Below are 22922 nucleotides of genomic sequence, written 5' to 3' on the forward strand. Positions count from 1 at the left end.
AATAAACTGGAAAGAAAAAAAGGTACCGGCACACTGATTTGATCCCTCAAAAATATGGGTGAAACAATTAAAGCTGGATAAGAAAAAAGAAGGAAAGTTGATTCCAGTTTTGAAGACTCCAGTGATAAGCAGTGTTCTGGTGCAGGATTTTCATCCAAAAAAAATATTTACCACGCAATACTAGTTGAATATCTTCAGATCATTTTCAAATTCTTGTGAAGGAAACCAATATATCGCAGGAAATTTCAGCATATCACATCTGAGTCTTAATCTCAAATCTGACATATTAATTAATTCAACAAAAACACTGAAAATTAACAATCAGAGTCCAAGATAAAAGAGATGGAAGATTTTTGGTTACCTCACTAAAGATTCCAAGAACCAGAAAAGGATCTCAGCTTAGTCACCAATTTCTGAAATCCTCAAAAGTAACCTTCAAATGGCACCAAACAGGTCTGAATCCAGTGTTGACATTGAAATTATCCTCCAATATCATTTAACATACACTGTCACTTAAATTTCTTTAGTTCAGCTTCTTCAAATTCTCAAGGGAAAAAACCCAAAATATCACAAATGCAAGCAATTTCTCATGAATCTGGAGGTCGCAAATTTGCAATGACTCCTGGCGGTGTTTCACACACATTTTGCCATGTCATGGGCTAAACACTTCACACCTTATGAAGGGCCATGCGGCAATAGCTAAAGAACTATTGGTTAGCAAGTCAGCCAAAGATTACCCCGGTTTACCATAAGAACACATTCACAGCAGTTCGATAAAAAGTAAGATGAAGCAGTAAACAATTTATGAAAGCAAGTGGTAAACATTGAAGCAATATAATTCATTAACAAAACCTCCATAAGCAATATGCATTTGGCGAGAGAGGCAAGTAGGCTAAACACATTTACACAACGCTAATGAGTTTTACAAGAATAATGTAAAACTCACCCTCTCCTAAAGAGCTTTTATTGCTATTTTAGCTCTGACACTAGGAAACATCAAATGTCTAAGCAGTCATAATCCCATTCTACACCAAGGCATTGAACAAAACCTAACTACTATTTACATGATGGTAATCCATCCCCTGCACACAAGACAAGCGATCACAGGCAAGCATAATGCCTTGAACAAGCATGGCTTGTGACATTCTCCCGCACTTATGCATTTGACATCCTCATATACTTTGATGCTAGGTACTCTTTAACTTTGTTCGCCAACAGTTGTTAACCTTTTGCGGAAATCCATATGATTTCTTCGTCTCCAACGACTTTCCACTTCACTAAGAACTCATGCCACTTATTCCTTGATGATGTGAACTTTCTGTCTACAATGATGACTTTAACTTCTCTTCTGTCAGGTTGCGCTATCTTCAGTGGTACTCTAGTTGATTGACTTTATGCTTGGAGCTCCAATGTTGGCATAGAATGGCTTGAGGTAGTTAACAAGTAACACAAGAAGCACTTTCATCCAAGCTAAAGGTCAACCTTGTAATAGGCCTTCTGAACTTTAGCTAAAATGAGGATTGGTCCTTCATAGTTGCAAAGTAATCTCCTATCACGACCACATAGTGGCCTAATCTATTCAAAATGAAGCTTAACAAGCACCAAGTTACCCACATTGAAGTGCAACGATCTTCTCCCCTGATATGCTCACGTCTTCATCTACTCAGAAGCTTTCTCTAGGTAAACTCAAGCTATCTTTGCATTCCGTCTCCATTCCTTGATGAAGATGTATGCTCTTGGACTCTTTCCTCCATACAACTTGTCCACTATGTGAAGTAACAGTGGCCGCTAGCCTATAACAAGGGAAAAAGAACGTTTATGGGTTGTTAAGCTCTTTTGGGCATTGAAACGTAATTGAACCACATCAAGTAGTTGCACCCAATTCTTGTATTGGGCAATGACAAAATGGTGCAAGTACTCTTTTAGTAGTCAATTGAATCTCTCCGTCTTCCATATGTCTGCAGGTGGTAACTTAAAGAGAAGTCAAGTTGTGAACTGAGGATTTTGAAAAGTTCTATCCAAGACTTGTCTATGAATCTTGAGTCTTGGTCATTGACAATGTCTTAGGGAACACCTCAATATTTAGCAATGTGTTTTGAATAAAAAAATAAAATTGCATGGTCTCCTTAGCTGAACAATACTTTGATGTGAGTATGAAAGTACTGCATTGCAAAAACTTGTCTATAACCACAAGTATAGACCATGTGTCTCCCTCTCTAAGCAAGTTGGTGATCAGGTCAAGTAAGACACTCTCCTATGGTCTCATCGGTACTTGATGAAGGCTCCAACGAGCCTATAATTTTCTTCTGCTCCATCTTGTCTTGTTGGTAGGTGAGACAAGTTTGGGTATACTTGACCACCTCATCACACATGTGTGGCTAGTAATACCTCTGCTTCAATAATGCCAAAGTGCGACGCCATCCTCAATGACCTCCCACATGGTGTCATGATACTCTCTCAATGCCTTCCTCAAATCTCTAGCTTGAAGAGTCAGTTACCATGGATCATCAACAATCTGTCTTCTAACTAGATCTGGCATACTTTCCCTCTTCCGCCCATTTCATAAGGTTTTGTGGAATTGGATCTTTGGCAAGATTCTCCTTAATGCGCTCTTGCATTATCGTTCTAACCCTACTTACTGTCAAGTGTGTTACCATCTATAATGACTGTAAGTACAAGCTCAGCCTTCTTGCTCAATGTATTTATGACCTGGTTCATCCACCCCACCTCGTGCTAAAATATAAAATTAAGCTCCGCCAAGAATTCTTGCCAAGGGGCTTGCTTGGGTGACAAGTTTGACTGTGTAAAGAAGTGAATAACAGTTGATCCAACGGTTTTCACCACAAACTTCGACCCAAGTAGGTAACACAGCCACACACAAAGACAATGCATCACTGCTAGCATCTCCTTCTCAACCTCCGTTTAGCTTCACTAAGCTTGTGGCTCTTGTAAGTGACAAGACTCCTCCAAGCACATAATCTAATGCATTTGTCTGTACCTCAAAGGGTTTCATTTTGTCCATAAGAGCAAGTACCAAATCTCGCATTATGGATTCCTTCAAGTTGTCAAAGGCTCTCTGACACTTACTCTATCTAGTTCCACCTATGACCCTTCTTCAGCAGTTTTGTCAACAGAGAGATTCTCCTCAAGTATCTCTCCACGAACTTTCAATAATAGTTGGCAATTCTAGGAAAGGAATGCAATTCCTTCACTGCCGTTGGGATCTTCCAGTCTATAATAGCTCTTGCCTTCTCCATATCCATCCAAATATGACCTTGCTTGATCACATAACTAAGGAATTTGATGCTCCACTAAGCGAAAGAGCACTTCTCTCAATTAAAATAAAGACTGTTCTCCTTAGTCTATTGAACACCTTCCATAAATGCTCTTTATGTTACTCCAGAGTGGAACTGTTAACAATGTCATCAAGGTATGCCACGAAAAACTTGTTGAAGTATTTACAAAATACTCCATTCATTAAGGTGCAAAATGTTGTTGCACATTCATTAACCTAAATGGCATCATCAAGAATTCATATATGCGGTGCCCCATACTACATCACACAGGTTGTCTTCGATTCATCATTATCTGCTATTCTCACCTAATAGTAGCCTAAGGCAAGTCAAGTTTGGTGAAGTACTTTGTGTAAGTTAGCTTATCAAACAAATCAAAAATTAGTGGAATGGGATGCCTGTTGTGCATAGTCACCTTGTTGAGCACACGGTAATCCACACACATCCGCATTCTCCCATCATATTTCCTTTGAAACAACATCGGTGCTCTAAACAATGCTTTGGAAGGATGTATATAACTTGTTTCCAAATAACTCATCAAGTTGTTTCCTTAACTCAGCTAACTCAAAAGGCAACACCCGATATGGCCATTTAGCAGGCAACTTCACTCCTAGTAACAACTCAATTTCATGCTCCACACCTCATTATGGAGGCAAGTTGTGAGGTAATTTATCTGGATCCAACACAACTTGGATGGTAGCAGGCACCCACTCTTGGCCTAAGGCTTCATCTACCAAGATGTGACAACATAAATTTGTTCATCCCTTCTCAAACCCTTCTTGAGTTGCATGGCTAAGAGGAACTTCTCATCATCCCCTTCCTTCACAACAACTTGCACCATGCAACGGTGATCTCCCATAAGACAAAGGGAACTAGCAAATAGCATCAATGCTGCCTTAATCTCCCTCAAGAATTTCATTCCAATAAGCACTTGGAAATCATCCATTGGCACGACTGTAAAATTCACATCTCCCCCACTATCCAAGATAAAGTCACTTGCTTGGCTATACTCCCACAGTAGGTTGGCCTGCAGAATCGACCACTTTAATGCATCTTGAGTCCTTCTAAGTTCAAGTTGAGTCTCTATGCTTTTGCCTGCAAGACAAAATTATGGGTAGTCCTGATATGAACCATAGCACGAGTGCTCTATACATTTATCTAGAGATTCATAAACATTAACCCTTTAGCTTGGATAATGTATGGTTCTTCTGCCTCTCATATTTACTCAGTAACTACATTTTACCCATCCTTGAGGTTTCCTTCTCATCCTTATTGTCTTGTAGTGTCCCCTCTGCAATGGAAGCTTGTAAGGCACTGAGTGATGACTTCTGAGGGCAATCAACAACTCTATAAGGGCTTAAAAACATAAAAAGCACGCCATCTTAGCCTTGCCACTGGGTGTGTTGAATGATAAAATGACGAAGCTTCCTTGGAAGTTGATGCCTTGGTGTTGGCTCCCCACTTTTGCATTTGCCATTCTTGAAAGACTTTCTTCTGTCTCCACCCACACCACTCTCTTTGAACATTGTGGAACTCTCTCTAGTGTAGTCTCGTTCCACGGAAGCCTATGCGGTATGCAAGTCTTAAACTCTTTTTTGATGAAGTTCTGCCCTTACCCACGAGTTCAACCCCTTAAGAAAATAAGATTACTTGTCTTTCTCCTACATGTTTCGGATATCCAACATCAAAGCAGAGAACTGATCCACATCCTCCTTGATCGAACCATTGTGCTTACAGTCTCGCAGTTTAGGTCAAGCATTGTATTCTTAGGAAAGAATTGGGTCTTGAGCTCTCTTTTCCAATTTTCCCAGTAATCAATTAAGCATCCATTCTCAATTTCATCATACTTGGTACGCACCACAGTTTAGTGTCACCACTCAAGTACATTGTTGGCATGGATACCTTTGCTTGAACCAAGTCAATCCTCACCGCACGAAAGTGTTGTTCTATATCAAATAAGCAATTCTAATTCCATAGCATCACAGGAACCTTCATATGTTTTGATTTCTACACCTTTGTTCCTCTATGGTCCATTCCCATAGTGTTGGACTTTCCCATAGCAAGAACCACCAAGTTCATCTTGGTAGTCAGATCCACCATCTAAGCCTATAAAATTTCTACCATCGTGTGGACGTCCTTAACATCTCCACCCTTGAACCTTGTTGATGCTTTTGTGATCCTTCCAATGCATCAACATGCTTAGAAAGTTTGGCCATCTCCATGGCCACATAGTTGGTTGTATCAGCCTGCGCCTCCAGCGCCTCAATTTTCTCGATATTGGTTGGCGCAATCTCTCGCTAATGCTTCATATAATCCTACAATACAAAGGCAACTAAATTCACAAAGCAATTAACTAGGCTTTGATAACAACTATCATGGGTTAAACACTTTAGACCTTATGAAGAGTCATGCAACACTAACTAAAGCACTCTTGCTTAACTAGTCAATCAAAGATTTCACAGTAGTTAAATGAAAAGTAAGCAGAACCAGTAAGCAATCCATGAAAGCAAATGTCAAGCAAGCAGAAAATATTGAAGCGATGTAACTCATTAACACCACCTCTGTATGCAGTGTGTGTTTAGAAAGGGAGGCAAGTAGGCTAAGCATGTTTACAAAATGCTAGTGAGTTCTATAAGAATGATGAACACTCACCCTCCCCTAAAAAGCTTTATATGCTATTTTAGCTATGACACTAGGAAACATCAAAATGTCCAAGGGGTCATACTCCCATTCTACACTAATGCATTTAACAAAACCTATACTACTATTTACATGATGTTAACCCATCCTATGCATGCACAACAAGCGGTCATCGGCAAGCATAATGCCCTAAACAAGCCTGGCTCATGACACGCTGGCGTGTGGGGCATATGTGTCACGAAGGTATTCCAGTTGGTAGTAGATTGAAGGCTAGTGATTCAATTGGAGTGGGGAGTGTGTCAAGAAAATGTGGTAGATGTGGGAATTTGCAGGGGAATCAGCCTAAGCACTTTCAAGTGGCTTGTGGGGCCACACCTCTCGTCAAATGAAAATGAAATTGCAGGGGAAGGCCTATGGGACTTTTACTGATGGACAACGAGGTGTCGTAAAATGATGCTCAGAAAAGGGTGTTTGAATTCCAAGGGCATAACTATAATTTTTTAGTAAGTTTTTGCGGTGCTATAGTGTTTGAATTTGCTTATGCAAACTTTGTGAAAGCTTTATTCTTGCATCAATTGAAGCGTACGAAGAGAATTGCATTCGATAGGTGGTTATGGTTTCAATTTTTTTTTTTTAAAAGTCAGAATTTAGAACTTTGTTGGTGTATTAGTACCAAATGACAATAGGTAGGGCTGCAAATGAGCCGAGTCAAGCTTCAACGTGTTCAAGCTCGACTCGATTAATTAAAGGCTCAACTCGGGTTCAAGCTCGAGTCAGCTTGAGTTAAAAAAACTAAACTCAAGCGTGGCTTAAAAATTAAAATACAATCTTGAGCTTGGGCTCGGGCTAGACTCATTTTTAACAAATTGCAAAAAGTTCAATCTTTAAAAACTAAAATGCAATTGATCCCTAATAAGAGAACAAAACGGACTCTAGGAATAGGCCCTTCTATTACAATGAACGAAACCCAAGCCCATTGTCTACGGATGTGGTTACTTAGGAGTTGAAGGTTGCATTTTATAGGGAAACAGTGGCTCTCAAATTCTTAGTGTAGCCATGTGGGACGATAGAACGACAAGGCGAGTGCTATCTCCCCTATGCCGCCAAGTGTGAACTTCAAAGGACTTCATAGTGAGCATTCTAATGAGCTCCGGCATGAATTCCTCCAAGTCAAATCCAACTCCACTAAAATCAACTTCTCTCACCAATCCCTCAGTGTCCTCGATGGCTGCCAATCGTTTGTGTCCGAGACACTAAAGCACTTGGCTGAGCTCAACAAACCATTTGCGTCTATGAGCTTAAATCAATTGGTTACTCACTCCAATGGCTGCAAAGGAGGTTGTTGTCCAATTAGAACCAGAAAATGGCTTCTTGGGTTTCCTTCTCTTGCACCCCTGATTCTGTTCAAGCTTCTATGCAAAAAACTGGAGCAAAATTTGAAAGAATCAAGCATGATTCAGAAAGAGAAAGATGGCAATGAAGAAGGAATACTAGTGGGTGGGTGATTGAAGTGGCAGGTGATGGAAGGGAACAAAATAACAAAATAATGAAGTGGGGGTGACGACTAGTGTGGTGTTTGGTCCATCCGAACACAGCTGAGTGGAGACATTTGATGTGAGTGAGACTATTAGAGTGGAAGTTGAGGAGGGAGTGTGGGTCTCCCGCAAGCACAAGTGAGAATAAGTGAGTGTTTTTCTTCTGTTGGCAATCATGGTATTGGACCACCAATCCATTCAAGATTTCTTAAATATTTGTGTTTAGCTAATTTTGACTATAGAACACGATATACAACAATTAAAATGGATAAGTTTTCTCGATAATGCATGCCCTGCAAACTTATCCTACCTTTGAGAGTAGGAAATTCTTATTTTGAATTTAAATTTATATAATTTTAAATAGATTTGGTATAAAATTTAGCAGAATCCTCCGATACACTGCACAACCAAGCCTTTAACCGAGCTGCTCACGGGCCAGAACGAGCCGAGTCCATGTGTGTTCAAGCTTGGCTCATTGATTAAACGGGCCTGAATTGGGAATCGCTTATTTACATGATAAATGAGCCCAAATGAGCTCTGAGCTCTCGAGCCGCTCATGAGTGGCTTGGTCCATTTGCAGCCCTAACAACAGGATGACAATGGAAGATTCAAAATTTGCTCTAATACCAAGTTGATGTAGACCTACTGAGATTTAGAAATATAGAGAGAGAACTGAGAGAGGTAAACTGAACGGGGATTCTGGATTCAAATCAATAACTGATTCATATATTACACAAACTCAGTACTCATAAACCCAACATTACAACTAACAAATAATTACAAAATAACCCCAACTTAAAAAAAAACATGCAATTACAAAACCCCGAAGTACTTAAAATACATAAAACAGCCCTAAACTAACTCAATTTCTAAACTAACCAAAAATTTTCCCAAACTAAAATTAAAATCTTAGCTACCAAATAAACATTTAAAAGTTCTCCATCATGGCCCAGTAAAAAGCCATCTAGTGCTCATCCACGTAACCCTGCGGTGTAAATATGTTATTGCAGAATCATACAGAGAATAGAGATGATCCAAAAAGCATTAGCTGAAAAGTTTCTACTAAGGTAAAAATGACATTTACTATTTTACAGTTGAACCATTATTTTTGTCAAATGATCAAATACCAAAGTAACTCCTGGTACAATTACGAAACCTTTCTTTGGTAAATTTTTTCACCTTCTATTTAGTAAGCAAATACTTTTTTTCAGTAAAATGGGTTCAATGGCCTTAAAGCCATAACAAATAGTCAATGAAATTTCTCAAGTATCATGAATTGAGGTAACTTCACTCCATAGAAACATCAACAATTGCATACAGATGCTTACAAATATGAAGCAATATACCTGCTGAGGCTAGAGACAGACAAACCACGATCTAAAGCTTCTCTGCATATATGTGACCCAACAAATCCATTTCCCCCCAATACAAGTAACTGAGAAGAAAGACAGAAGACTCACCACATCTTTTAAATGGGAAAAGAAATTTACTAAAAATAACTCACTAATCAGATGCAACCAGGGGCATATAAGAGATGATAAGGTTATTATAAGTTCATCACACTGCTAAGAACCTTCTCTGTTGGAGGTGGGGGAATATCTACAGTCTCTGCCTCCTGAACTTCAGCTTTAAAAGGTTCATCAATCTTGTTAGAATCTGTACACAGAAATCTCTCATTTCTGGATGCCACCATTGTGCTATGTTATAACAAAGAAAAGAGAATATTAGCAAGCAGAAAGTAATAACCTAATGAATTTTACAGTAAATGAACACCACTAATGCATTAAAAATCACTTTACACAAAATGAAAAGAGGAGGAGATCCAGCAATATAAACATTCAAACATTGTAGCAGAAAGGCTAAAGCTCAATAAAACAGAGCAATTCAAGTTCGATTGAAGTCAAAGAAACTCATACAAGCAAAGCAGCACTAGGAGCCACTAATATTTTCCTCATCATCCATTTGGAAAAGTAAGTTTTCAAGAGCAGAAAATCCACCAAGACAAATCAGGACCTTATTTTTCTTATATTTCCCCCATCTTTTGGTTACTCAGTGGATCAATACTAAGGATTTTGAACCTCCCCCCCCGGGCGGGTGGATGAATAGGTAAAGCTCAAAAGGGGGTTTTTTTTTGGGGGGGGGGCTCAACAAAATTACATAAAACTTCTTGTTTGTAACTGTCATTGATAATTTTGGTCATTTAGCATTATTAATACGTGCTATTTTGTAATGGTCTTGTGCCCAACTCTAGTGAGGATTGTCCGCTTTGGCCCATTGGCCTCACAGGTTTGCCCTATAAAAGGCGTCTCACATGGTCGGAGCCCAAACCATCCTTATAAGCCCAAGATCTCCCTAGCATACATCCGATGTGGGACCGTGACAGGCTCTCCCGCCCAATCTCTAACGTCCTCATCAAAGTGATCTCCCTAGTAAACATCTGATGTGAGACAGTGAAAGGGTCTCCCGTCCGATCTTTGACATCCTAATTAAAGTAGCTTACACCTCTATGTAAGATTTACTCACATAATAGTACCCCCAGGGTGGCTCTGATACCAAATGTAACGGTCTTGGGCCCAACTCTGGTGAGGTATTGGTTGCTTTGGCCCACTGGCCTCACGGGTTTGTCCTATAAAAGGCACCTCACATGGTTGAAGCCCAAAGCATCCTTACGAGCCAAAGATCTCCCTAGTACACATCCAATGTGGGACTGTGACATATTGGTATGTTGTAAAGAGTGTGTTAGTAGATTGTTATGGTCATTGTTACGTACTGCACATATATCACAAATAAAGGGGAGAGACCTATCATTGTGATAAATGGTTTTAAATGGCAGTAGCAGGTAGAGTAACATAACAATAATGAGTGTAACAGTAACCGGGATGTCAAATAATGGGAAACGGGTGTAACAAGCATGAATTTTTTTTCAAGCATACACAATCTTATTCATATTGGTATATTTGCATGTTTTAAACTCTTAACACTTCAAAAGAGTTTTAGCGTACTTTGGATCCTTTAGTTCAACTTACTAACCTTTTTAATAAGGGCAACACATTTTACATTTGTTTTAAACTCAAAGAATACACACACACACACACACAAAATACTTCTTCACTTTTTCATTAATCATATGTTCATTCTTCTCTTGTACTTTCCCTAACAATCTGTATTTCGAAACTTCTTAATGTGGAATCGCACCTTCCATACAGAGAAAGATGGGCTTACCATGTTCCATCAATAGCACCTACCTATGTCGATTTTGGCAAACAATGCTCCACCCGGTGAACTCATGCAGTTCTGGCATGCCCAGAGGCCAGAGGCAAATATGTTCATAAAGGGTGGAAGAAATGGAATTCAGGCAGCCCTCCTATTCCAATGATAAACGACTAACACCTTCCTCATTGGGGCTTCAAGGATCCAAATGAAAGAATTGAGTCCCCAAATCTTTACTTCTTCATTCATAATCCTTTATTCTCCTATCCGCACATGATAATGGCATTATGACCTAAAGGTAAAGGGCATTCCCTACGGGGCCTTACATAAGGGAACTCAATCAAAGGGGCGGGCAAAATTATGTGAGAGAAAGAACCTCTTGGTGGAGTCCAGTCCCCCGGTGGACAAAGAATATCAGCCAAGATGCAGCCCGTGCGGCCCAAGCCAAAACTGGCTAGATCAAGCATGCAACGTGCATAGTCTTAAGTCCAAGACCGAGTTGTATCCTCTTCAACATTTCTACTACTTCCTTGCCTCCCCCTTTTCAAAGAACATGGGAACAAACTTTATCATACACTCCACTAATCTATTAGGCACATAAAACAGATAAATAATAAATAAAGTAAATAAGTTCTAATTATTTTATTTGTTAAAGTACAAAAATCTAATAAATTTAGACTAACAGGTTATATAAGTTTTAAAACTATAATATATAATCATAATTTATCATTAAATCCATAACTTACTAACAACTTGAACAAGAAAAAAAAAATAGAAATAAAAAAAGAATGTATATCAAATTGTTAATTAATGCATCTCTTGCGAACATTTTGAAAAAATAATTTCGTATCACTAATTCATTATCATCCTCATTATATTCTCCCCCTCTTCATAGCTTGTTAAGAATAATTTATGAAAGGAAAAAAAAAAAGTAAGAAGAACAATTTTAAAAAAACTTTTAATTCCTATTTGTCATAACAGTCTGTAGCTGTTACGTAATGGCTGTAGAAGTTGTTACATAACGGCAGTGGTCCATAACAGCTGCTACAATTGTGATTCACACTGATTTAGCGATGTGTAACAGCATTGGAGACCCAAAAAAACCATTACCTAATGGTGTTATGTAACGGTCATGCCTATTTAGAACCACATCGTGATTTGGTCATTCTATCAAACCTGCCACTATAGAAGGATTAACCGCACCATTGGAGATCAGAAATAAGTCCAAAGAATTGCCGGAAAATACAGCAGTTGCCAGAAAAGACATTGCTGCCCTTCCAGAATCTCAAGAACCACTTCAGATTTCACAAAACATCATAACTAGCCACAAAATCTTCCAATGTATAGGGCTTTGAAATTTCATCACTGGAGGAAGCATCATGCACCCCCACGCACCGGCCAATAGCCGGCAGCTCCGACCCCACGTGCCATCACTTGATGATCTTCCCCTACTGTTGCTCTGATTTCCTCCAAAATGTCTTAAATCCTTCCATACAACATAATATCAAGTTTGGTCATGTATTTTGTTCAAAGATTCAACATTTTTCAGTCATTCACTCCTGGCACTTTGTTAATGGTTGTTTGTACCATTAAAGTCATCGGTTAGTCTCTTGAGGCTGTGACTGTCATGTGTTAGTTTCTTGGGGCTGCAGCACTATTATGTTAGTTTGTGACTTGTTCGTGCTCAATTCAGCTGTTCACCTTGTTTGTAGTTGTTCTGGGGGTTCCAACTGTTGACCTTGTTCATTGTCAGTTTCGTATGTGAGAGTTGAGAATTGAGATTGAGCTCACAAATCCCAAATTATGTTCCCTCACCATTAGCACAAATAACTTAGATGAAAAGAATTACATACAATGGTTTGAGGCTGTCAAAAGTTTAGGCAAATCTGAACAATTTTCCAATTCGGGCCCTATGACAACAGAAGGAAAGAAGTATGGATTCAGGAAGCTGCATTGATTGTCTACCTATTATGGAACTCAATGGAAATACAGATTGCATGGATGTGTATGGACCTGGATGTGTGCAAGGAGATTATGGGTTATGTCAAGCTCTTGTATTCTAGTAACATTACATGTATGCACAATCTTCTCCATTTAAACTTCATCTTCTGCCTCCAACTTCTCATTTCCTTAAAAAATCATTTTTTTTTCCAATTCATTCTCTAACGAAACCCTTTTTCAATTCCTCTTATCCCAGAGAGTAACTCCTTCCTTCCAATCTATCTTGTCCAACTCGCCTAAAATACTAGCCTTTCTAATCCTAATATCTCCATACACTTCCCCATTCCAATCTTTCAACTTCTCTTTCAGCCTCTTCAACTTTTTGATAAATCTAAACCCTTCTCAACCCCTCTCCACTTCCTCACTCCAAGAATTCCTAACAAGAGGACGGAAAGAAACATGATCCAACCACATATTTTTTATGCAGGACAACAAGGAATCCTACCTGATTTCAAAAAGATAGGAAAGTGATCAGAAGTGGGTCTAGGTAAACAGCTTGGGAGACATTATGCAACTCATCCTCCCACATACTGCATAACAGGAGCCCAACATGCTTGCTAGCCACTGCCCTAGCTCCACCCATTGACCACAGGAAGGTCTCTCAAACCACACTCCCTAATAAACGAATCAAAATTACGACAAAAGCAATAACCCTATCTTCCCCCTTTTTTTCTCCCAAGTAAACCTCACCGCATTAAAACCACAACCCACAATCAAATTAGTGGAACAAAAACCAAAAACAAAATAAAGATCATCCCAAAAAGAAACCCTAACAGTCGGGTTTAAAGGATCATACACAAAAAAAACCCACCATTGACCCCAACCTATCACTTCTGACAAAATAGAGAGAAAGAAAAAACCAACTAGACTATCCACTCTAGAAATAGAACGGGTGTCCCACAACACAATGGTCGCCCGCTAAGTCCCAACAAGGTATAAAAGCCAAATCCTTACAACACCCTTCCCAAATCCCTCCAAAAACCTCCTGATCAACAATATCTGGCTTAGTCTCCTAAATCAAACAATATCAGGGGAATTTCTAAGCAAAACCTCCCTAATCAATCTTCTCTTCCTTAAGTCCCCTAGACCTCTAACATTCCAATTGACAATCTTCATAATCTAACACGTTTACCACCCTTCCTTGTACCTATCTCACACCCATAATTAATGGAAGACAACAAATTCTTTTAACTCTTTCAGAACCTTCTTCTCTTCATGCTCATACGTTCTAAGACTCAAACCGAACCTCATTTCATCTCCAATAAGAATCACTAATTTCAAACCTAGGTCATCCAAGAGCTTATTTGGGTCTCCATAGTATCTCTCACTACCGCCCAAACCAAACACAGAAACCCTAACCCTAGCAAATCCTTCCTTATGGCATAAGGTGTCAAAAGAAGAAGAGAACTTGACAAGAAGGGGAAGAATCCCAAAGAATACCTTTTCCAGCATCAGAAGAATTCAAATTGACCTAAAGAACAGCTACCTCTGCATCATTACCCCTCCTAACATCAGAAGGAATATGACAAAGTCAACCACATCAAGAATAGGCTTAGGAAAAGTGGGCAAAGATCCCTTATCAATTGATTCTTTAGTCTAGTTTGAGTTGCGCTTAAAAGTATCTACTCCCCTTTGTGCAATGTTAGAGAATAATTGAACACTCTTTTCCCCCAAACTACTGTATATCTTGTGAGTAATTATTGCTCCACCTAAAAAATTCCTATCCTTTGCTCATAAAAAGCCCCTCTGAAAATTGTGCACAGAGATGCTCTCCCTCCAATTCTAAGCCAGCTCTCAACTCATCAACCAACAATCCCTTCTATGAATCTCAAAAGATACTCAAATCATCTTCCAAATATGAACTTTCATGATCATCTCCATTGGCCCTAGCTCTATTTGCTTCTCCAAAATCAAGCGGAAAAGGAAAGCAAAATCCATTGCCAAACCTGCAATTCTCTTCCCTACTGCTAAACGGAACATCTTCCAAAGGGATGCAAGTACCCATTTGATGCAAAGAAGTTTGGAGTTAAATGTCCTTCCCAACCCTCTTCGACAAATCTTTTGTGCTCTACTCACAACCCCTTTAGCTAAGTCACCAATCCCTCCCCTTGAAATCAATGTAATAGCCACAATCCTCCTTTCCTTTGGCATAATCTCCTTCTAAAGCTTTTCATTGTAATTGCCTCCCTTTGAATTGCTTTCAGCCTTTTGAGACCTAAGCTTGTTCAAATCTTCCTTCTAACCCTCCCTTCCCTCCCTTCCAAGTTTCCATTGATCACAAGGCTTTATTTAAACAAGCCCACCCCCTTGAGTCCAAGAAATATGGGTTAGCCTCTTGATTTTGGCTGGACTCACTCAACCCCTTCCTTTCAACAACCCCTTTTGTGCTTGCCTTAGGTGATCCACTAACTAAATGCCCCATTCTTCCTCTCTAGAACCTAGTTTTATAATTATAAACAAATTCAAAAACCAACCTTGAATGGGAAAAGAATCTTCTGCCTCTATAATTGCAGCAAACAATCCTCCTAAACTCCCCCTCACCAACACAACTTTGACAACCTTTAAGAAAGAACAATTCTTCGACAGCCTTGAGAAAATAATTTGCTGCACCACCTTCTTCTCAAGTTGAGTATGGTTCGACAATCCACACTCTGCACATCTTAGTCGAAGGTTTGCAGTAGCTTCTTAATGTTCATTCGAGAGCTTCAACAGGGCCTAAAAAAAACTCCTCCATTCTTCATTTTCTTGCCCTCAAGAACGTGAATGACCACCTTATTCCACCTTCAAACCCCTTCTCCAAACAAAGGAATCTCCCCTTCCATTTGAGTCATGAGACTTGCAACTTAATGGAGACCCAATCTCCTTCATTTCTGAAAAATAGCCCCTCTTGCCCCCTTGCTTCAACTCCACTCCACGTTCCCCTCCACATATCACCCCCAAAGTTTGTATGACCCATAGAAACTCCTCTTCAACAAAATAAAAGAAAAGTACCCTCCTACAATCTCAGAAATCCAAAAAGTTGAGGCATTGATTCCATTCACAATAAAGATTTAACACTACACCCTAATTGTAGAATGAACACACATTCCTTACTTCACCACTACAAAAGATTATCCCTCCTACCTTACGAAACTCTATGGTAGTAGCCGGTGTCCCCCCTCCCCCCTAATCGAGATGAATAAAACAAAATCCGAAGTCCATTGCGAAACTCTTGTGGTTAAAATGGCAGCTCTCTAAAGGGCCGTTAGACATGACTGCAGTTCTTAGCAGCAACCGTTGGAAACAATGGTCCTCTCACAGCAAGAGATAATAATCAATTTGCAGTTTCACAAAACAAGGCCCCATCTTTTGTTCCTATTTGTTACCTGATGGTTTTCTTATGGTATGTCACTATACATCAAACTCTAGATAATAATTATTCCAAAGCACAGATAATCAATCAATTTCCTAAACAAATCCAACTTTCATGAAAAATTTGTAGCTAAAGATGTCTAATAGTTTCTAGAAATTCATCTAGGCTATCCATTTTTTATCATCTGTTATGGGAACGCCTGACTTAGAACAGCTCAAGTAGACCCTAGGCAGGTTGGTAGTAGGCAGCCCACAGCCCAAATGGGAGATAAGAACTAGGGCAGATCTGTAGGAGGTAGCATGTTACCTAACCCTCCTTGAGAATAACTAGGTGAGAGATAATACCTAAGGGAAGTAAATAGGAGGCAGCACGTGGCCAAAACCCCTTCAAATCAACTTGGTGGGACAAAATACCTAGTAAATGTTGGTAGGAGGTAGCGTATAGTTCAAATGTCCCTCAGGACAACTCAGTGGGAAGAAATACGCACTAGGAGTTGATAGGCGATTGCCCCTAGTTCCCACTAAGGTAGCCCAGCGTAACTTGGTATATAACATGGCACTCAGTATAAGCATGCTACGCGATCTGGCCAATTTCAGGATGCTAAAGGAAAGCTTCAAAAACCAGTGAGAAAAAATTATGAGGCCAATCAAACAAAACAACTGACTCAGCTGTATTGGACAATCGACTCCAACACTGGTCTAATGAAACTTTAGAGACAAACTCACAACTAGCAAATTTAACAGAGAGGAGGTATGTGACCTGCAACTCAACTTCTTCCCGCATCCACACATCCTCCTCTTAACTTGAGCGTCAAAAAAGTCAACAGAAACAACTAGGGGTCCTCTCACGCCTTGGTGGTGACTCAATCCCGCTTTGAGCCAGCAACACCATCAATTCATCAATGTTGAAGAATCCATGCCGCAAAGACTCCCACAAAATGAAATAATAATAATAATAATAATTTAAAATTTTAAAATGCCATGTTCAAATAAAACAATCATACCAAATGTTACTCAGGAAACCACAGAAAATTGAAACAAGATTTTGAAATTTAACTACTCTAAAGGCGTGAGATTGCTATTCAAATATTCCAAAATCTCATTTCATCCTTTCTCCTCTGGCTGAACGAACAACGTCCAAACAAAATTTGTAGAAAATTAATGACGAGAAAGAAGAAAGGAAATCATTTATAAAAAAAAAAAAAAAAACCTTACTAGAATCTGGACAGCGACGACCTTGAGATGATCGAACGAGACATGACGGCCCTCATCCGATATTTCGATCAGCACTTCGGGTTCAGAACCAATGCGAAGGGTTTTTCCAGGAATCAAGAAGACTAAGCAGAGAGAGACTAATCTAACAGCTTCGCGCAGCACCGTTCCTCTGTGCGTGTGGCAGTGAGATAGAAGGGGGGCAAAAAAAAAAAAAAAAAAGTGTGAGCAAGCAAGAGAACACTTGGCAGAGTAGTGTGCTGCCAAGTTTCGGAAGCATATGTGGCTAATGGTAAACCTTCTGCAAACGCGCGTGCCAGGAACAACCCGAAGGGCACTCACAGGTAACAGATTGTACCACCCCGTTTGGGTGCAGCGAATCAAATTCAAGCACGAAAAAAAAAAAAAAAAGTATTGACGAAGAAATGAAATTGAATAGAATTATTTTTAAAATATAATTATTATATTTAATTAGTAATAGAATAATTATATGAACCTTAATTTTAATTTTTTAAAATTTTTTATATCCTCTGATGACTGTTATAATATGATGAAAAATAATTCACTTTTTATTAATATTAACAGTACGTAATTATTTAATTTTATTATTTTTATTTTGATTTTATAATAGTGATTATAATTAGTGTTTTATTATTTTTATTATTTTATAATATTATTACCCTGAATGAAAAATAATTCACTTCTAACAAATACGCTTTATGCATAATTTTTTTTAATTTTTTTAATTATTATTATTTTAATAGAAATTACTATTACTGTTATTATTATTTTATTGTTGATATTATTGTTTTCATTGATTTTATAATAGTTAGTATCCTTGAAATAATAATAATAATTTTTTACCTTTATTATTATTATAGCAATATACATTATCGATATTGTAACTATTATTAGTCATTATTATTATTAAGATAAAGTAAGAAACGAGCATGTATATAATAATTTGGGTATAAATAATTTGGGCATTTAAAACACAGACCTAATAGAGCACTTGCGAGAATGAGTGAGTTATTTATTGCTTCTAACATGAAATGGATAAAGGTAGGCTTAAAATAACTTGAAATGAAATAATGAGTAAGGATTTAATAACCCTTAATCTAATAAAGGAAAATGTTATTATAATTATATCAAATTTCTCGTTGTAACTACTTATTATTATTCCAAAATGCCCCTCTAACTGTCTACAATTATTCCAAAATGCTTTTATACTATTTAGTTTTTATTATTTTCTTTGTAATTTTTTAAAAGTTTAAAACAATAGAGAGTCGAGCACGCACATAGTGCATGCTAGTTATAATAGTGATTATAATTAGTATAATTATGTTGTAAAAGATGCAATAAAATAAATAGAGATAAAATAGAAATTTACGTGATTCGGTTATGCCTACTCTGCGGACGGATGAGATAAAAAACTTCACTAACTCAGGAGGAATTATAAGATAATTTGGAACGGGTCTTGTACAAAATATCTTTCTTCTCTTTATCTCTTATCTTCTCTCATCCTTTCAATATGCCTACTCTCTTCAAGTATTTTTCTATGTATACCAAAAATGAGAGGAAGAGGACCCTTTTATAGGAAATGAAGGGGTGACAACCATTCATGAAGGGAAGGAAGATGAAAGGGGTGATAACCATTCATATTTTTCATAACACTTCCCCACAAAATGAGAGGGAGAGGGCCCTTTTATAGGGGGTGAAGGGGTGACAACCATTCATAAAGGGGTGGAAGATGAAGGGGTGACAACCAATCATGAAGGGGTGGAAGATGAAAGGGTGACAGTCATTCATATTTTTTATAACACTCCCTCTTGGATGTCACCCATATATTAACTTCTTCTACTAAGATCTTTAAGATGTCTCATTTCGATGAGATAAACCCATTTCTTGAATGTGGTGGTAAAGTTTTGGTGAACAAATCTACAAGATTATCACTTTGATCAGATCTTCTGAACATCTATATCACTATTCTTCTAGAGTTCATGTGTAACGACCTCAAAATTCTTATCTTTTTTTTTTTATTTTATATATATACAATAAACATTCCTACGCAGCGGAAATACAAGTCATAAAACCATTTATACGTGAACTGTACAATACCAGATTCCAGAATATATACAGACCCTACAAAAAGGCCCCTCAAGTATCATCTATCCCAAAAACATACACTACTCTGACAAAAACTCACCTTATAACCAGGGTGATATGGGCTACACTCTATCCGCGAGCCTGATCTGCTCGCCTAGCTGGCTCACCTGAAAAATGGTAAAATAATGGGGTGAGTCAACGCTCAGTAAGTGGAAATATGATATTGTTAGAGTATGACAACTAAGTTAAGAATACTTAAAAATAGCAACTGAACTGTAATGCAATAAATAATCTGTAAAACATATCCCTCTTGCTCGATTTAAAATGTACTGTGTCATCTGTATTTTCTACTTTTCATACTGATAATATCATACTATACTCAGCATATACTATAAAACTGTATACATATATATAGATAACTGTGCTTTTATCCCTGGGATTCTGTACGTCATGATTTGTTCCCTCATGACAGGGTTATGCGGCCTGTAGGCAGGACTTTATCTGGTCAGCCCTCCAGATAAGTCATCATATTCTACACTACCTCAGCCCGATCAAACTGCATCCTCTCCTAAGATCGGGACTGGCTACTACCTCGTCAAACCGGCCCCCTCAACCCGGTGTACTGGGGAGCTGCACACTCTTCGAGCACGGCTGACGGTACCCACATACTATGTAAGATATGTGGTTGCACTCTATCTGTATCTAGCAACGGTACCGTACTCTGTAATCTGTATCTATCTGTGTATCTTTCCTCAGAGATCTGATACTATATATATACATATATACTCTTTTACTGTTTTCATCATGTTTCCAAAATTACCATAACTCTATCTTTCTGTACTGTAAATACTGTATCTCTGTGTACTATATCTGTAGCATCTTGATGCTACCTCTGTATATTTATCTATGTATTCTATATATGTACTCTGTTTGTATGTTTTGTATGTTATGGTAATAGGAAAACGTGGCATGCTATAACACTATATATATATATATACCATTCTGAATATCTGTATACATGTATATGGATATATGTATATATTTGTTTCATGAAACCATTCATATAAAATCTGTATATGCATGTACATTTCTCTGTGAATATAAATCTATATCTGTATAATCTCATATGTTGGAAAACTATATCAAATGTATATACTATCTATATCTTTGTATTTAGTATAGTATGATGTTTCATAACAATTGTATAAATTCATTCTTCACATGAAGTCTACTTAGGCCACACAAACATTTATGCTCATTTTCTATAAAAATTATATAATAAACTTACATAAAAATATGCTTATAAAATCTCTATTAATTCTATTAAAACTCCTAGCATAACATATTTCCCTTACCTCAACTTTGAAAAGCCCCTATAAAAATCTGGCTCTATGCCCGCAAGATTCCTAATCCAACATCCTGAAAATGCAATGTGCCAGAACAAAACATCAGTATTTCCTAGTCTACATTATTTCCTATAACTGCCAAAAAGTCAAAAACTCAATAAAAGACCTTACCCTGAATTTGGGATGAAATCCAACTTTATTTTTTTGACGATCCGCTCTGGCAAACTTGTAGAGAATTCCACCAGGAGCGTCGTGGTAGCTTCGGATCGTCGATCCGGCAACTGGTGGGGCCGAAAACGAAGAGAGAAGGAAGAGAAAGTCGTAGAGAGAGAGAGAGACGCTGGAAATGAAATAAAATCCTAGATTTCGTATATATATAAGCAGGGAATTTCGTCGACGAGACCCTATATTCGTTGAGGAGTCCTTCACAAATTTCGTCAACGAGACCCTGTATTCATCGACGAAATTCAGGCTGCCTCAGAACCCCTCTCGGTATTTTCTCGACGACAAAGCCCTGTGTTCGTCGACGAAATCTATGGCCTCTTTTTGTTTCTGTATCTATTTTCCTCTCTCTTTAATATTTGAATATGAATATTTTATGGGCCGTTACATTATGTATATAGAAGGATTTTGGAGAGATATGCTTTGTTTTGTCACGTTTTATGTATCATTCTCTCAGTTGAGCTATACATGCAACGTTATCTTCATATAAAATTGTTGTAGTATCCTTGATTGATTGAATACTACAATTTGCTTGGATATAAGAAATCATTGATCTGAGCCACATGCATTCTCTACTAGTTTCATGGATAGCCAGTATTTCAGAATGATTGGAGGATGTTGTTATAATTGTTTGTTTTATTGATTTCTAAGATATAATAGTTTTTCCGTAAATAAATACATATTCAGTTTGATATTTAGCATTGTGAGGATTAGATAAATATCCAGCATCTGCATATCCTACTAGTTGATATTTGGAATCAAATGAGTAGAATATACTCAAATCATATGTACTTCTCAAATATTATAGAATGTGCTTAATTCCATTCCAATGTCGCCAAGTAGGAGCAGAGTTATATCTTACTAATAGATTTACAACAAATGTAATGTAGGGTCCTATACAATTGGTCATATACATCAAAGAGCCGATAACACTTAAATTTGGTACTTCAAGCTTAAGTAATTCTTTCCCCTCATCATGAGGTCGAAATGGATCTTTCTTAACATCAAGTGGTCGCACTATCATTGGAAATCTCAAAGGATTAACTTTGTCCATATAGAATTATTTTAATACCTTTTCGGTATATTTAGATTGATGAACAAGAATTCCTCTATTTACATGTTCAATTTGTAGGCCAAGATAATATTTTGTCTTTCCTAAATCTTTAATCTCAAATTCCACCATTAAATAATTAGCAATTTTAGTGAATTCTTTAGGAGTCCCAACTAAATTTAAATCATCAACATAAATATCAATTATAGCAAATCCAGATTATAATTGTAGAAACCCAAATCGGGAAAATAAAAGAAAATAAATATAAAAGAGAGAAATAAAGGAAAAGAAAGGAAAAAAAAAAAAGAGGAAGAAAATGGGTTTGGCAGGACCCAAATCGTCGACGATTTTTCTAGAGCTTGAGAAAATCGTCGCCGGTTTTAGTCAATTGAGAGAGTCAACTACCAAACCGTCCCTGATTTTCTAAGGGAAGTTGTGACGCCCCGATTTTTGTACAATTTTTTTCTATATTAAATAAATTAATGAAATAATCACACGTCATCCATAACATTCACAAATCGGCCACGTCAACAATCCTACTATCATTCGTACGACCCAACCCATATTAGGTACCGAGTAAAAAGTCATTTTATTTATAAAACCTAACAGTAGGAGACAGTGTATTTATATCATTCAGAATATAATATCCAGAGTATCTACATATACACATATACATCATTATCACAAACTCAAAAACTACTCAACACTAGGGGAATGACACCTCCCCTAGTCCAAAAACTCACCCTGTGTATCAGAGTCTCAGCTCCCAATGGTCACGGAGCTCTATTGCCTGATCTATCCCTTTTCCCTGAAAAATTTAGATAATTTAGGTGAGACACATCTCAGTAAGAAGGAATAAATTATTTATAGTGTGTGGTCATATGAGTTCAATTATAATACACTTTACTTTTCAAACCATTGTTTCATCTGAGAAAATACACTGATATACACATTC

The 22922-nt window shown here is 37.8% G+C and overlaps 1 protein-coding gene across 2 annotated transcripts in view; it reads right to left on the minus strand.

Moving 5' to 3' along the window:
• LOC131150657 (uncharacterized protein At1g32220, chloroplastic) overlaps nucleotides 1–17598 on the minus strand; it is a 35025-nt gene extending 17427 nt beyond the window's left edge. The window contains exons 1-3 of one of the 2 annotated variants that reach the window (XM_058101509.1): nucleotides 17246–17598; nucleotides 9042–9165; nucleotides 8815–8903 (exon numbers count right to left, since the gene is read on the minus strand). In XM_058101509.1, coding sequence (XP_057957492.1) covers nucleotides 8815–8903; nucleotides 9042–9165; nucleotides 17246–17301 — 269 coding nt within the window. In that variant the 5' untranslated portion in view covers nucleotides 17302–17598. Of the gene's footprint in view, nucleotides 1–8814; nucleotides 8904–9041; nucleotides 9166–11054; nucleotides 11198–17245 lie in introns of those variants that run through there. The other variant, XM_058101510.1, reaches the window with a different exon arrangement.
• Nucleotides 17599–22922: the final 5324 nt, after the last annotated feature.

The sequence above is a fragment of the Malania oleifera genome, chromosome 3 (assembly GCF_029873635.1).
Source record: "Malania oleifera isolate guangnan ecotype guangnan chromosome 3, ASM2987363v1, whole genome shotgun sequence".
Lineage (NCBI taxonomy): Eukaryota > Viridiplantae > Streptophyta > Magnoliopsida > Santalales > Ximeniaceae > Malania > Malania oleifera.